General features: G+C 42.9%; 1 protein-coding gene across 1 annotated transcript in view; it reads left to right on the forward strand.

Annotated features, from left to right (window-relative positions):
* The window catches only part of LOC121292379 (cytosolic carboxypeptidase 2-like), a 37329-nt gene extending 22674 nt beyond the window's left edge, over positions 1 to 14655 (forward strand). The window contains exons 11-18 of the mRNA XM_041214228.1: positions 3497 to 3597; positions 4380 to 4507; positions 5840 to 5906; positions 8801 to 8896; positions 9420 to 9464; positions 10095 to 10217; positions 13831 to 14001; positions 14569 to 14655. Coding sequence (XP_041070162.1) covers positions 3497 to 3597; positions 4380 to 4507; positions 5840 to 5906; positions 8801 to 8896; positions 9420 to 9464; positions 10095 to 10217; positions 13831 to 14001; positions 14569 to 14655 — 818 coding nt within the window. The remainder of the gene's footprint in view (positions 1 to 3496; positions 3598 to 4379; positions 4508 to 5839; positions 5907 to 8800; positions 8897 to 9419; positions 9465 to 10094; positions 10218 to 13830; positions 14002 to 14568) is intronic.
* The last annotated feature ends 3154 nt before the right edge of the window (positions 14656 to 17809 follow it).

Genomic DNA, 17809 nt, shown 5'->3' on the forward strand with positions numbered 1-17809 from the left:
CACTTGCACAAAGTTATACAACTGATATAGAATTAACAATGATAAGGTGTACACAGCACTGAGTGCAGGGGTTGGAGGTAATACCTTAACATGGTTAAGGAACAGACAGTTGGATAAGCAGAACAAAAATAAAAATACCTGGAAAAACTCATCAGGTCTGGCAGCATCTGCGGAGAGGAACACAGTTAATGCTTGGAGTCCGTATGACTCTTCAACAGAACTGAGTAAAAATAAAGAAGAGGTGAAATATAAGCTGGTTTAAGGTGGGGTGGGACAAGTAGAGCTGGATAGAGGGCCGGTGATAGCCAAGAGATGTCGTAGACAAAAGGACAAAGAGGTGTTGAAGGTGGTGATTTTATCTAAGGAATGTGCTAATAAGTGACATTAAGGATAGAAAGCAGGACAAGCAAGGTACAGATAGCCCTAGTAGGGATGGGGTGGGGGGAAGGGATCGAAATAGGCTAAAAGATAGAGATAAAAGAATGGATAGAAATACATTTAAAATAATGGAAATAGGTGGGAAAAGAAAAACCTATATAAATTATTGGGGAAAAAAGGAGGGGAATCGGAAAGGGGGTGGGGATGGAGGAGAGAGTTCATGATCTAAAATTGTTGAACTCAATATTCAGTCCGGAAGGCTGTAAAGTGCCTAGTCGGAAGATGAGGTGCTGTTCCTCCAGTTTGCATTGAGCTTCATTGGAACAATGCAGCAGGCCAAGGACAGACATGTGGGCATGAGAGCAGGGTGCAGTGCTGAAATGGCAAGTGACAGGGTGGTCTGGGTCATGCTTGCGGACAGACCGAAGGTGTTCCGCAAAGTGGTCACCCAGTCTGCGTTTGGTCTCTCCAATGTAGAGGAAACCGCATTGGGAGCAGCGAATGCAGTAGACTAAATTGAGGGAAGTGCAAGTGAAATACTGCTTCACTTGAAAGGAGAGTTTGGGCCCTTTGACATTGAGGAGAGGGGAAGTAAAGGGGCAGGTGTTGCACCTTCTGCGGTTGCATGGGATGGTGCCGTGGGAGGGGGTTGAGGTGTAGGAGGTGTTGGAGGAGTGGTCCAGGGTGTCCCGGAGGGAAAGATCCCTGCGGAAAGCTGCCGGGGGGGGGTGAAGGGAAGATGTGTTTAGTGGTGGCATCATGCTGGAGTTGGCGGAAATGGCGGAGGATGATCCTTTGAATGCGGAGGCTGGTGGGGTGATAAGTGAGGACAAGGGGGGCCCTATCATGGTTCTGGGAGGGAGAGGAAGGTGTGTGGGTGGATGCATGGGAGATGGGCTGGACACAGTTGAATAGGATAAGCAGGTTACTTTAAGGTTGGCAGTCTGTGGAATACCACAAAGATCAGTGCTGGGGCCTCAGCTATTTACGGTCCATATTAATGAGTTAGATGAAGGGACTGAGTGTAATGTATCCAGTCCAAGCAACCGGCCCAAGGCCCTGTGGTAGTACCTCTCAAACCTGCAACCTATACCATACCTGCAACTGCCTAGAAGAATAAGGGCAGCAGATGCATGGGAACATCATCCCCTCCAGATACCCCTCCAAGTCATACACTATCCTGACTTAGAACTATATCGCAGTTCTTTCACTGTTGTTGGGTCAAAATCTGGCATTCCCTCCCTGACAGCACAATGGGTGTACCTATACCACATGAACTTCAGCGGTTCAAGATGCAGCTCACCACCACCTTCTCAAATGCAATTAGGGATGAGAAATAAATGCTGGTATACAAAGCTATTTGGGGCTTGGCCTAAATAGCCAAGTGGTTATGGTACTGGGTTTGTAACCCCAAGATCAAGAGTTCAAATCTCACAATGGCATGAAACAATGTAACTTCATCTGAAACAGATGGAAATGTGTTTGTATTCAAAAGAGTTACAAAGCTATTTGGGAAAGTAAGTTAGGAGGAAGACGAAAAGGTATATTGACAGGTTAAGGGGGTTGGTAAGAAGGAGGTAGATAGGGTGTAATGTGGGGAACTTTGAAATTATTTGCTTTGGAAGAAAGAATTGAAAAACAGAATATTTTTAAACAGTAAGAAACTGTTAAAAACTAGGGGATTTGAATGTCCTTGTCCATGAAATACAGGAGGTTAGTGTACAGGTACAGCAAGCAATTAGGAAGGCAAATGGTATTTTGGCTTTTATTAAAAGGAGGTTGAAGTACAAGAGTAAGGAAGTCTTGCTGCAGCTGTAGAGGACTTTGGTGAGACCACAGCTGGAGCACTGTGTACAGTTTAGGTCATTGTACCCAAACAAAGGTATATTTGCCACAGAGGGGCTGCAAAGCTTCATTAGATTGATTCCTGAGTGAGAGGGTTGTCCTATGTGGAGTGATTAAATAGAATGGGCCTATGCTCTTGGGAGCTTAGAAGAATGGGAGATGATCTCACTGAAACACATAAGATTGTGAAGGGCTTGACAGAGTAGATGTAGAGAGGTTGTTTTCCCTGGCTGGAGAGTTTAGAACTAAAGGCACAGCCTCTGGGGTCAGTCATTAAGGACTGAGATGGGGAGAAATTTCTTCACTCGATCAGAAGGCTATGAATCTTTGGAATTCCCCAATATAGAGGTCTGTGTATGCTCAGTCATTTGAGTATATTCAATAATCAGTAATCAGTATGGGGAAAATAATGTTCAAGTCAAAGATCAGCCATGATCCTACTGAATGCCAGAACAGGCTTGAGGAATAGTATGGTCTACTCCTCTTCCTACTTCTTATGTTTGTTATGTAATTCTATGTAATATAAAGCCTACTTTAGCAATATGCCCTACCCAGCAGGGTTCAATTTTAACCACACCTCTCAGGTGAAAATTGGGAACATGTGCCGTTAAAGATGAGCAGTTAAAAAACTTGTGTAGACCCTGTTCATTTCCAACTGTTTATGATGTTAATCTGATTTTGCATGTGAGTCAGGTGACCCCTAAAGCACACACAAGAGCCTCACAAAAGTACGTGAATTGTGGTCCTATTAAATGAACGTGCCATGGGTGGAATTTTATGGCCTTTCCCACCAGCGGGATTTTCCAGTCTCACCGAAGTCAATGGTCTTTTGAATGCCTCACCATATTTTACGGTCCCACCCCCACTGCGATGGGGCTGTTAAATTCCACCCCATGGGTTTCTTCTGTCCCCTAAATCCTCGGAGAAGCCCTTGCCCCCACCTTGGCCTTGGCCTGGTCCCAGGTGAAGCATGGCGAGATAGGCATCTTAGTCTTGACTGAGGATGCAGAAGCAGGAGTTGCTTGTCTCGGGGAATCTGTTCCTGTCCATTGGCCTTGCCGCCATACAGTCCATGGCCTTACAGGGATAGGTAGAGGCTTGGCCACCACAAGTCCATACAGAAAGCTCCTGTTCAAGGTATTTCTGAATCATGACCGAGTTAGCAGCTTTCCCAGTTAGACGGCCAGTGAACATATGGTGACAGTCCCCCTGCCCAACCAAAAAAACCTGTAAAGAAGCTACATGAGCCTTGACTCCAATTGTTTCATTGCAGGGAACAGGAGGGATTTTCATTTCAATGTGAATGACCTGGAATCAGTGGGTTTTGAGTTTTGTGACACTTTGTTGGACTACTGTGATCCTGATCAATCCAAGGTAAACTTGTGGTTTACAGAATGAAACTGCGTTAATATAGCCTTCCCGTAGTGATTAAATTGAAATTCTAAGCTTCTTCATATTTCTAAATGTTATAAGAGGTATTTGTCCTATTTACTGGTCTCTCTTCATTATCTATCCATTTTAGCATTAGGATTAATTTCAGAGAGGACATTTTTGGATGCATCTTTGAGTATAAAGGCAATCTGCCTGAATAAGAAATTTGAATGGTGCCTGCTCTTTCTTGCACCTCTTAATTTGAACATAGCCCAATGGCTCCTGATCAGATTTAATACAGCCCCTCAAGGTGAGAAACATGGTAGCAGTTCCCATCTCAACCTCTTGTCTTACATCTAACTATACACCTCAACATCTGTCAAATCTCATAGAGAGCATTCTGAAGATCATATCAATTTCACATCCCATATTCTTCATTCTAACACCTATTGAACCTCAGATCTAAAACTGACTTGCAAAATCTGTCCAAGTTAATTTCTTGTACTATTACCCCAACATGTATCTAATCTCACATCCCATACTATTCCCGCAATATACAATTAACCTCATATCTCTCTTCCCATATGGACAATATCCATAGAACATATCTACCATGCTGGCAGCCACCTCAGAAAATTCAATTACATCAGTTTTAAGATCCTGAATATTGGACAAAATGTAAAGTGAGGGCCTGATTCATTATCACCCATTTTGCTCTATGGCCAAAGACCAATTTCACCCTCATTTAATGAAGTGAGCTAGTTGATTCTGTGTGTCCTCTCTAGTACATGCAATGCAAAAGGCAGTTGCAGAATCAAATAAAAGAAGATGTTGCTGCCAAAATGAAGATGTCTGGTGCAAGATATGATTCTGATGCATCGCTCGGCGATATCCTTTCCTACATTGAATCCAGGTACATGACAATATTTCTTTAGTGGTTACAGTAATGACCCACAGGGCAAGCTCTCCTTCACTTCCTGTACACTTAGCCTAGTATAATTCATTGGTGTTTCATTAAGGGCCACAATACCAAGCAATATCTTAGTGTAAGGAATTATAGAACACTTTGTATTATGTATTGATGAGTTGCTGGACTCCACATTCGATTTCTCATGCAGTGAGTTACGGATTTCCATCTTGCAAAGTGGAGTTGAGGCACGTCCCTACAAGTGGGGGAAAAACAAGTTCTATTAAGTTGCTATTTCACATGCTACATGGAGTTGGGATTACACTACTTCCTGATAGTATTCTGTTGTCACCTTCCAATGGAGAACAAAATTAGAGGGAGCAGTACTAGATCCCAGCCTGATGAACATCCTGCACCAATCATATAGCTAGTCTCTCAGTATCATGTTCAAGATACAAAAGTTATAACATTTCCCTCTCCTCCCCACTGCTGAGGGAATGTGTGCATAACTGATTTATGTGGATTTATGCCAAGATGTACCGATGGGCAAATTTCCTCAATCATTTGCATTACTCACCAGTTGAAACCCCACTTAGCTCATTAACAGACTCGGTCTCTCTGTGCAAAAGGTGAAGGCATATGAGTTTCCTGCATTTACACAAGTTCTGAATAGGTGTAAATTTGAAGCTGAGCCTAACTGCAGTAAGGCCTGACATTATTATTACTGCTGCTTTTTATCTTGTTTATGAGATTTTTATTTATTTCCCCTTGCTGAAACCTATGGCGTATTTTCCAATTCAGTAAACACCATTTTTAATGGCACTCAAATGTTTGACATTAAAAGAGAAAAGCTTTCACAATTGCTTATAGATAATTTGCTCTGTAGAAAAGACAAAATAACTTGCATTTATATAACTTCAGTTACAATCTCAATTACAGCTAATGAATTGTTGTAATGTGGATGCACAGCAGCAAATTTGCACACAAGCTCCAACAAATAGCACTGTAAAAATGACCAGATAATACATTTTAATAATGTTGGTTGAGGAATAAATATTAGTCAGGACACTGGGGAGGACTTCTTTGAAATGGGATCTTTGCATCTAGCTGAGAGAGCAGATAGATTCTTAATTTAATATCTCATCTAACCAGAGTGCCTTCAACTGTGCATCTCTCTCTCAGTACTACACCAATCTAGATTATGTGCTCAAGTCTTTGCACTGGGACTTGAACCCACAACCTTCTAACTTAAAGGCAAGAATGTTACCCACTGAACCACAATGGAATTTGAGTTGCTGTTATTGGTGAAATGTTTGTTACTTTCTCCTCTCATTTCAGCACCACTGGCTCAAACAGCTCCGAGTCCGATTACCAGCCTTTGCATTTTGGAAGAGAGGTACACGAGGTATGCACTGAATGGCTGCTTATTCTCCGGGAAGGTTGACCCCCCTGCTCAGCAAACACACCTACTTTTTCTTGATTTAACTCATCTTCTCTCCTGCCTTTCTCATCATTGATGGTGCCAGATGCTCCGAATGGTCTACTGGGTAAAGGTATTGCTAGTCCTGCCATTGAGTAGTGCAGTGGTTATGTTAAAGGACTTGTAATCCAGAGGCCTGGACTAATCTTGTAGTAGAATATGAATTCAAATTCCACCCCAGAAGAAACTGAATTCAATTCAAAAGGAAAGCTGAAAGCAAAAATCAGATGTCAGTAAAATGACCATAAACCTGTAGGATTATCATAAAAAACTAATTGGATAACCGATGTCCTTTAGAGGAGGAAATTTGCTGTTGTTACCTGGCCTGGGTCTACATGTAATTCCAATCCCACACCAATGTAAAGGACTGCAGCAGTTTAAGAAATAGGTCCACCATCACCTTATCTCGGTAACTAGGGATGGGCAATAAATGTTGGCCTTGCCAGGAAGACTCCACCTCAGGAATGAATAAAAGTCATGTTGAACAGAAGTTCCCAAATTACATCTTAGTCTGTGCTGAGTTAACTGATTTCAATCAGGCTGCACTGGGGAGCAGGATTTTCCCCTCATCGGGTGGGCGTGGCTGGTGGGCTCAGGAACAGCCACGAGACTGACCACCGCCCGGCCAGCGTGAAAGGCATGCTATGAGCCTCAGCGCTGCCAGGGTGGGGGCAGGAGGAACGCAAGCGCTGAAATGTGCGCATGCGTGGGGGAGTGCGCAATGACAGCTCCCTGAAGACACAGAGCTGTCTCAGGGAGCTGAAGGACTTTAAAATGAAAAGTAAATCTTTTACATATTATATAAACATGTCCCCACATGTGACTCAGTCACATGAAGAGGCACATGTAAAAGAGGATGTTAAAAAATTTTCATTGATTTTTTTTAGTAACCTTTGGTAACCTCATCCTGCCCATGGATGAGGTTTTATTAAAAATGCAAAGGTTGCCTGGCCTGTTTGCTCGCCTGCCAACCAAATGGTTGAGCAGGCAATGAAAAATGCTACTTAATTAATTACTTAAGGGCCATAATAGGCCTCTTAATTGTCGGCAGGCGTGCGACCACCTCTCACTCGTGCCCACTGACTGAAAGATCGCAAGAGTGCGTGATGATTCGGGACACTTGCCCGACATCATCGCGCATCTTTTTCACCCGCTCGCTCAGCGCAAATTTCTGCCTCTGGGCTAGTGAGGGGAAAAGTAATTGGGACTTCCACTCCTGAATGTTATGCAGCGTTAGTGTACAGGCAATCAAGAGAACTGAATGTGCCTACTTATGTAGCCACAGCATGATTGACTGTCTTGCTGCTGCTCTTACTTTGAGCTCATGTGTAAGGATGAGGCGCTAAAAGGATGTGGGAAGCTTGGGAATTGTACTCTAAAGTGCAACATGCCTCTTGGTAAAGAAAGGAGAAAACCTTGTTTGCACGATGGACTCTGGCCCATCAACAAATACTTATTGCAACCAGGTTGGATTTGTTTAGAACTTGAGGGACTTCGGGTGATGGATTCAGGCACATTTGAAGTGATAGTTTTATGAAAGGCGGGGAGAAAGGGAAATGATGGAGCAGCTGGGCTTAGAGAGAGAGTTCCAGTGTTTGGGAGTGAGATGCTGAAGGCAATGCCATTGATAATGGTTGTACCAGAGTTCAAATAATGGAGGATCAAATAATGGGTCAGAGAGATGGGATAAATTTGCAGAGATAGGGAAGAGCTGTGCCATGGAAGAATTTGTAGTTGATAATAAGTGATGTTTTCAAGGACAGGAATAATGGGTGAGCAGGAGATTGTGTGGGAAATGTGGTAGTTGGCAGAGTTTTGAATGTGATGAAGTTGATGGAGAGTGCTGCTTGGAAGCCCTGTGAGGAAAGTGGGGTGTTCAAGGTTGAGCAGGTCATTGAGGCTGTGCAGTGAGCTTGATTGGCCATTCAGAAATTGGATTAATACATTGGATGAGAGGCATAGTCGCACAGGGTGGCCTCAGCTTAACATGTCAATTGAAATTAAACACGCTACTGCAGTAAGCAGCTTAAGTGGAAAATTTATTGTTTGGTTTTCCTTGCTTCTCTTCATGCCCTTGTGAATCAAATATGAGTCCCTGACAAAAGTTCTGCTTAAGGGACACTGTCGAGATGCACTACTTGATCACGACTACTTGACTGTAATTATCTATTCTTATAGCTCATTGGCATTAGTGAAAGTAATTGATCACTCATTGCAAGGCTGTTGTAAGAATTTTCCTCAAGGAATGATACATATGGTTACCTGAGTGAATGAAAATATTCATCCCGATGGTTCAGCTGGTTAATTGGCACAAGTAGACTCATTTAGACCAGAAGGACCCAGGTTTGGTACCCAGTTAATTGACCTCAGCCAGGTTGCTGCTGGGTAAGGGAGATTAAGTCTTCCAGATACTCATTACTGTTCAACAACTCCTGTTGGAACTGGAGACTGGTTGAGGACTAAATTGGGTTTAGTTCTGACGCCACTGTGGTTGAATAACCAATCTGCTGGGGTATGTACAATGCATAATCTTGCATAATTTTGGCAGGTTCCTTGGGTTCCACCAGTGAGTCTGCCTGTGAAAGAGTGGAGAGTGACTGAAGTATGTCTGTCTTAGTACAGTATAGCTGATGGGCCTGTACTCTGTGGCTCTAGCATCACAGTGTCATTGTTATTACACCTTTGTATTATTAAGAGCAGATGAATGCCTGGGGCACTTTTACACTCAGTATTTATGGAGAGATACACTGGCTTTGACTATGAGAAAACTTTTATTGCAACATTTGAATAAATCACAGCACCCTCTTCCCTTTTTGCAGAATGTGACAAAGAGGAAAAAACAACTGAAAACCAAAAAAGAGAGACAAAACTCCTACTTAATCCGGAAAGTGTTGGATACGGCAAAGCATTACCAGGTATGGAATCTTAGATAGATATACAGTAAGAGGGAGAGAGAGACATAGAAAGACATGAGAGAGAGGGAAACAACAGACATGGAGAGAGATACAGGGAGAGAGACGTAAAGAGAAAAATACAGTGAGAGAGATACAGAGGGAGAGAGACACAAAGAGAAAAGGTCAGAGAGAGAGAAACTGATCTGGAATGCACTGCTTGAAAGGGCTTTGGAAGAAGATTCAGTAGTAACTTTCAAAATGGAACGGAATGAGTACTTGAATATGAAAATCATTGGGAAAGAGCAGGGTATAATAGAAACAATAAGGTAGCCCAATCAAATAGCTGACACAGACAAGATGGGATGAATGAGAAAGTAGGATAATCTCAAGTATGAAAGGAATCAATAATCATGAAATCAGGTGAACTATTGTACAAATGCAATGAGTTCCTAAAGTGAAGGGAACCTGCCACCCATGCTCTGCCCTGCACATGACTCCAGTCCAATACTACAAGGTTAACTCTTAATGATTTCTGGGTAACCAGGTTTGTAAGTCTCACCCTCCATACAAGAAGATGCAAATAAAAAAGGTAAGATACTCATAGAAGGGAAAAGTTAAACTCCAGTCCTATCTATCACAACTGCAAGACAAAGGATGAAAAACATGGGCAATGAGCCGAGTTCTGTGATCAAATTTTTCATGTACAAAAGTTGCATGCTGGGAGTGCTAATTTGTGAACTCTGCCACTTTAGTGGGTATGGTAGAGTAGTGGTTATGGTACTGGACTAATAATTTAAATCCCACAGTGGCACCAGGTAAACTGGCCATTTCAAGCTACCAGATTGTCATTAAAGACCCACTTGGGTCATAGTGTCCTTCAGGAAAGGGCCATAGCACCCCTACACGTGGCTCCAGTTCCACTCAAAAGCAAAAATGAAATACTGCAATGTTGGAAATTTAAAATAAAAACAGAAAATGCAGAAAAACGCTCAGCACAACAGGCAGCATCTGTGGAGAGAAACAGAGTTCATGTCAATGACAAAAGGTTGAGATAACAAATACTTGTTGAGTATTTCCAACATTTTCTGTTTTTACTTCAGTATCTTCCTATGTTGTAAACTCTTTTCAGGAAAATTTAGAGATGGTCAAAAATGCTGTCTTGCCAGTATCACCTACATCCTGAGTACAGATTAACATTTTCATCATGTCTTGCCTTTAGTTTGTACAACAACCAAAGGCACACAAGAAACCTGAAAAAATACATGCAGGAAAACATCAAGGTTGTTCAGTTCAAGCCCCTTACCAAAGTGGCAGTGACTTGGAATTTGCTGCAAATTTGTTGGTAAGTGCTATATTACTCATGCATGTGCTCTCTTCTCACTTGGTAAAGAGGATAAAAATCAATCTCTGAGCTTTTAACATGTGCAGCCAGGAATCCAATCACTGGATAGAACAATAATACAACACAGAGGGGCCATAGAGATCCTCTTTAAAAGAGTAATCCAGTAAGTTCCACTTTCCCACTCTTTTTCCATAAACCCTGCAATTTTTTTCACCTTGACAACATCTAAGTATTCCCCTGCTCCCAGAACATCACTTAGACTCTCCCGGTTAGGTCTACTAGTTCCTCCGTTCCCTGCTGAAAGCAAAGTGCCAACACCTATTGTTTTGCAGCCTTATATCCAGCTCACCAGGAGCTATACAAAAAAAAGATACAGAATGGTTGGGCCTCTGATGTTGCTTGTCCTCTCACCACATAAGGACTTCAAAAGTACTTCATCGGCTGTAAGATGATTTTGGACATCATGAGATCATGAAAGGCAGTGTGTACAGATGAAAACTCTTTATTTTCTGACTCTAGTTGTTTTCCTGTTGCTTTTGGACCTACTCTTGGCGTAAGGGAGGCAGGTGATGAAGTATATGTCGCCTTCCTGACTCCATTCAATTCACTTGGGCAGAGAAGGTCGAGAACGGTCCAGAGGCCAACTGAGGCCTTTAAGTGACTACAGAGGGCCCCCAGTGAAACAACATTCCCTGCTCTCGTCAGCAGCTCCCGTCGCTTTGGCGGGACATGCCTGATTGGTCCCAGAGAGCCTGACCCCACTGTGGCCTTCTCTGGAGTTACTGGTCAGGTGTAATCCTAGCAGTGTCCACTGCTCTTGGCAGCTCTTGGAGGTGGGATCTCTACCCTTAAAGGAATGGGAGCCAGGATGCCAGGCAGTTAAATGCCTGATGGGCATAGAATTGGCCCAGTGTGCCGGAAACAGCCATTGCATCCCTGGCTTTCCAGCTTGCCCCAGGGCCATTGCTGCTGGCATTAAATTCAGTTCATGAGTTGAAGTTTGGACTTTCGTCAGTCATTTGTTCTTTAAGTGATTATTCTCCCCTTTTCCCCTTTTTTAAGTATCTTTACCTTAAACCTTAACCAACTGGGCAGGTGCATGACTTCTCTGACCCATAGACATGCATTATTCCACGCTGTGGCTTATCATCAGTGCTTATCCATGATCCATCTGGAACTGTTTACTCCTCCTTCCCTTTACTGTTTATTTATTATTCATTTATGGGATGTGGGTGTCACTGGCTAGGCCAGCATTTATTTCCCATCCCAGTTATTGTGCTAACTGTGCTCCCTCAGCAGCAGGAATATTCAAGAAATGGTAGCAAACGGAAAAGGACAGAGGATCTACAGAGTGCTGATCGCCATCCTTTCCAAAAGGTTTGGATAAGCTTCGTTATTAAGATAGAAATGTTGCACATTCTGGATCTTTTACCATTCCTAGTGATGAATTGTTGCTTGATCGTGTCCATCGAGCATGAGGTGGGCAGAAAGAGCTGAGCAGAATGAGTCTACCTTCCAACTCCACCTAAGCCTCCCCGCCAAGCTGTTCTGAGAACCCTGACTGTCATGGCCAGGCCTCATTACCGTTCTGTTGTAACAGCTCGTTGGTCAGTGAGGATCAAAATTGTGTCTGCTCCACAGCAGACTTCAGTATATCCAGAGGAGTTAAAGGGAAAGCCAGGAAAGGAATCTTCTGGGAAAGCCGTAAAGGGGTGGATATCACATGTAACAATTTCTGTGGGCTGATTCCCTGCAAAAATAAACTAATTTACGAGCCATTTTGTAAGTCTTTATCAGAGCAGTCCCTTTTAAGATTGCTATTGCGGTTATAAGGTCCTAATTTGCATGAGCCAATGAGGGTCATGCCTATTCCTAGTGGATGCCAGAGTCGCTTACGTCAAGACCCTTACCATTATGGTGGTGACTTGGATGTCGGCACCAAAGGGGTGGTAAGCATTGTATTGCCAAGAGTAGCCTGCTAAAGACTTCAAGACCAGAGCAATTGTAGTGCATTTTTGCAGATGACACAAATATAGGTGGGAAGGCAATTGATGAGGATGACATAAAGAGTCTACAGAGGGATATAGACAGGTTAAGTGACTGGGCAAAAACTTGGCAGATGGAATATAATGTGGGAAAATGTGAAGTTATGCATTTTGGCTGGAAGAATGGAGGAGCTGAATATTATTTAAATGGAGAAAGACTGCAGAAAGCTACAGCACAGAGGGATTTGGGGGTCCTCATGCCTGAATCCCGAAAAGCTAACATACAAATTCAGCAGGTAATAAGGAAGGCAAATGGAATGTTGGCCTTTATTTGAAAGGAAATTGAGTATAAAAATAGGGAAGTTTTGCTAAAACTATACAAGGCGCTAGTTAGACTACACCTAGAATACTGTGAACAGTTTTGGTCCCCTTATCTAAGGAAAGATGTACTGGCATTGGAGGCAGCCTAGAGAAGGTTCACTAGGTTGATCCCGGGTATGGAGGGATTTTCTTATGAGGAGAGGTTGGGCCTGTACTTATTGGAGTTTAGAAGAATGAGAGGCAACCTTATTGAAACATATAAGATTCTTAGGGCGTGTGACTGGGTAGAGGCTGAGAGGTTGTTTTCCCTTGTAGGAGAGTCTAGGACCAGAGGCATAATCTCAGGGTAAGGGGTCACCCATTTAAGACAGAGATGAGGAGGAATTTCTTCTCTCAGAGGGTAGTCAATCTGTGGAATTCTTTACTGCGGAGGGCTGTAGAGGCTGGGTCGTTAAGTATATTCAAGGCTGAGATAGACAGATTTTTAATCAGTAAGGGAATCAAGGGTTATGGGGAAAAGGCAGGAAAGTGGAGTTGAGGATTATCAGATCAGCCATGATCTCATTGAATAGTGGAGCAGACTCGATGGGCTGAATGGCCTATTTCTGCTCCTACATCTTATGATCATCCTGTCCCTCAGGGATTCAGGATCTTAGGCATTTTTAGATCAGGCATTGAATTGAGTTGTGGGTGACAGATTCAGGGCTCAGTGAAATAGTAATGACTGGAGTCCACCTGCCTAAATTCTTATTTCTCAGGACATGAGCACAGGCCAGGTTTTGGCCTTCACCATTTAAGTGCCATATGTGTGAACAGTTCCTAGGCTATCCACTGCAAGTCATTGGCTCAAAGGTAGTGCATGACTGAGTGAGTAACTTTCTTCCCTCTGAGTCAGATGGTTGTGGGTTTAAGTCCCACACCAGACACTTAAACACATATTAAGTAGATAAACTGAGTCCAGGACTGGAGGTCTGCTGCTCTGTCAGAGATGTCTTTCTGATGAGACATTAAATTGGGTCTCCTTCTAACCTCTCCGATGAACATAAAAGATGCTGTAGCCCTATTTGAAGAAGAACACTGGAGTTCTCTCTGGAATCCAAGCCAATGGTTTCCCTGAAGTCAAAAATGACTAAACAGTTGATCTGATCAATACCTTATTGCTGTTTGTGGGGTCTTACAATGTAAATATCTGTTGTGTTTCCTACAATACAACTTTAAAAGTATTTTAATGGTTGTAAAGTGCTTGTGGATGTACTGAGGTTGTGAAAGGTGTTATCGAAATTCAAGTCTTTCTTTCTTTCTTATAGATGCAGCCAACAGCAACTCCTTGCCAGGTGGAAGGTGCCGCAGTAAGAACACAACCTCAGTCCCATGATCACTTTGAAGAGCATGAGCCTGTGTATGAACATGGGCAGGAGGAAGAGCAGCCTGGTCATCAGGTTGTACCCCAGGGAATCACTACAGTGGATGAAGGAAAGGTACTTGTTGGCTTTTGCAGAAGAATAGTTCATCCTTTGAGGTGAGGATGACCATGTTCACCATATGGGGTGTTTGGTTGTCGGGTTCCAGTGGGTATGTAGGTGATTGTTAAGGCCACTCTGCAGTCAGAATGTTCAGCTGCAAACAGGACAGGATAGTGCAGATGATTGAGTTTTGGATGATGCTTGCTCGGGATCTTCTTTCCTGTGTTTTCTTTCTGCCTCTGATACGCACTTGCTTTTGAAGGAAGCCACAGCCTTTTTTATTTGGTTGTGCCAGGTGCAGTGATCCTGGACCAATTTCTCCCAGGACTCGGGGTCGATATCAAAACTCCTAAGCAAAGCTTTCAGAGTGCCCTTGTACTGTTTCCTTTGACTGCCATTATAACACACCCCAGACTCAAGCTCTCCATAGAAGGTTTGCTTTGGTAAGCGAGTGTCAGGCATTCTGGCTGCATGACCAGCCCAACTCAGTTGTGACTGTCTCACTATAGTGTGGATGCTTGGCATGTCACCTTGGATAAGCACCTCAGTGTCTGGTATTTTCTCCTACCATCTGATCTTCAGGAGCTTCTGAAGCCAGCTCCAGTGAAAGTGCTTGAGCTTCTTGACATGACGATGTTACACAGTCCAAATCTCACATATGTAGAGTAGAGTGGGCAAGATTATTGCTCTATAGACTTCCAGCTTGGTAGGCAGACTTACTCCTCTTCATTCCTAGACTGATGTCCGAAGTCTGCTGAAGACCACACTTGCTTTGGCAATTCTTGGATGTGTTTCATCATTGATAGACAGCTCAAGAGAGTGCACGGCAAGAGATAAGTGAACTTATCTGCTGCTGACAGGTCCTGATCGTGGTCTTGAAATAGTACTTTCCTGAAGCTGGCTGGTACATTACTTCATGTTGAACACAAGACTGAAGTTGGTACATGCATTGGAGAACAAGTTGTGTTTCCAGCTCTGATCTGGTAGCTAGTACGCAGTCATCGGCAAGCACCAAATCATGAAGTATGTTCTTGGAGACCTTGGTCTTTGCCTGGAGTTGTCTCAGATTGAGAAGCTTCCTGTCCACACAGTATCTGATCTCGATGCCGGGATCACCATCATGGTAGGCATTGGAGAGCATGATGAAGAAAATATGCTGAAAATGGTTGGCATTAGCACGCAGCCTTTTTAACTCCATTAATGACTGGGAATGGGTCAGAAAACTCACCATGATCCAGGGCACGTGCAAGCATGCCATCATGCAACTGTCGAACCATTATGATGAATTTCTCAGGTCAACCAAATTTCTCTATTACCTTCCAAAGACCCTCATGGCTGACTTTGTCAAAGGCCTTGGTCAGGTCAACTATCATGGTTCCATTCTTGTATTTCTCCTGAAACTGTCTAACCGCAATCTCTGTATCAGTGGTCCCTTGATCTTTTCTGAAACTACACTGACTCTTTGGCAGCAGATTCTGGTTGAGATGTTGCGCTAAACGATGGATTCTGGTGAAGATTTTGCCAGTGATGGAGAGGAGTGAAATTCCTATATGAATATCACAATGTCGCGAGTTCTTTTCTGCTTGTGCAGTTGGGTAATGGGGCACCTTTGCATTCTTGCAGGATTGTCCCTTGCTGCCAAACAGGAGCTTGATAGCTTTCATTGTTTCTAATGTGGGAGGATCATCAAGAGAATATTTGATGGCAACCTGTTGATTGTTTCTTTATTGATAGATGAAGGCCAATTATGGATGTGGTTAAAGTGCTCTGCCCATCTTTCCAGAATTTGGGCTTTTTCTGTGGGCGGTGTTGACCTACCGGCGCCAAGGATTGGTGATGAAATAATAGACTGGGGCACGTAGACAGATTTCAGAGCATCACAGAATCTCTTCAGGTCTTTGCAGTCAGCATATAACTGAAGATTGCCTGTTTTCTGATTCAACCAAGTGTCTTGCATCTCTCTGAGTTTCTGGATCACCTCATTGTTTTCATCAAAGAAATCTTAATACTCATGAAAGGTAGGGTCAAGGGCCTCTAGATCCATAGAGTACACTGTATCCCTGAAAATCGCCCAGTCATCCTCATTTGAGTGAGTGATCATTTTCATTGTACTTAGGCAACAATCAAGTTTGTCTGAGAGAGATTCTTTCCTGATTGCCTGGATGATCCTTGAGATATTTCTGGATTTTCATGCCCTGAGGACGTCTCGGGGGATCGATCTTGACGTTTAGCTTTGAACAAATAAGACGGTGATCAGTCCAGCAGTTAGCACCACACATGGCTTTCGTTACACACACATCCTACTTGCCCCTTTGTCTGGTGATGACATAGTCAATTAAATGCCAATGCATGGAACAGGGGTGCATCCAAGATGCATTTTTGCAATTAGATAGGTAGAAAACTGTGTTGGTGATTAAGAGCTTATGCTTAGCGCACATCTTCAGTAAGTGGAGATTGCTGTTGCAACTGCCAACCCTGCTATTTCCAATGGTCCATTCCCATGCCTGGTGATCAAGCCAACTCTTGTGTTGAAGTCACCAAGAATGATTTTGGTACAGCAGCAATCAAGGAATGAAGATCTTCATGGAATTTATCTTTGACTTCCTCGGGGTTGAGCATGGTAGGAGTGTACATACTGATGAGATTTGCTTACTTGCAGGAGGGCTTTAAGCATCATCAGACGATCATTAACATTCTTAGGAAGTCAAACCAACTTATTGACAAGATGGTTCACGGAGGCAAAGTCCTCCCCAGCTTTGCACCGTCCTTCTTTTCCATGGCCACTCCAAAAGAATCTGTAACCTGCACTGATTTCCTTGAACTGACTCAAGGAGGTAAGTATCATTGAAGGCGTTGATCTGGACTTTGTCCCTAACCAGCTCTGCATCAACAAAAGCAAATCTTCTCTCAGGTGTTATCCATGCACGTTCAATGTGCCAACGTTCCAGTGTTACTTTTACTTTCTTTTTTGAGATTGTCTTATGACCATGTTGATGGGATCCCCACCAGCTGCAGCTGCTGGCCAAAGTAGGTGAAACAGAAAACGTTTAGGACACCCTTTCTAGTCCATTCCACATACTAGGGATGTTGTGTGGTCCTGAAAAAGGCTGCTTAGTCACTCAGGAGGCTGTCGAGTTCCACTTCAGCTTCTTTCCAGTGAAAAATGACCCTATGGCCTGAGCCAGCTGTGTGGAGGATCAACATTGATTTTAAAAGGGAAAACCCTGCTTGACCAATTTAATTAAACTTCTTGAGGAGGTGATAGAGAGTAGACAATGGTAATGTAGTAGATGTAATTTATCTAGACTTGTCATGAAAATATAATAATTTTTCATAATATTATTGTGCTTTATTGTAAAAATGGATTAATAATGGGGTTTGGATAGTTTCTCTGTGTGTATGTGTGTGTGTAGGGGATTTAATTGAATTGGAAACAGCTGGCCTGGAGGATTTGAATCATCAACAAGAAGCTAGGTTTGAAAAGCTAAATACATAAACATGGTGGAATTTTTAGAATATGAGGTATGAGGAACATTTACATTTTTAGATAAATTAGATTAGTTTGAATTTCAAAGAGATGGTAAGATGTTACATCTAGCCAGAAGAAGCCAAGCCAAACAGTGTGTTGTTTTTTCCCAAAGGTTACTGATAAAATTAGTACTATGAAAAGATTCATATTATGAGAGTGGTAAAGTCCCAAAGACTTATCGGAACAATGGAATTTACATTAAAAAGGGAGAAACATGTATAAAGAAGATGAGGATATGTGTCAGAGGAGAAGGAATTCTAAGATCTAACACAAGTGTGAAAAGCCTTCAGCCTC

This window comes from Carcharodon carcharias, chromosome 20 (assembly GCF_017639515.1).
Source record: "Carcharodon carcharias isolate sCarCar2 chromosome 20, sCarCar2.pri, whole genome shotgun sequence".
Lineage (NCBI taxonomy): Eukaryota > Metazoa > Chordata > Chondrichthyes > Lamniformes > Lamnidae > Carcharodon > Carcharodon carcharias.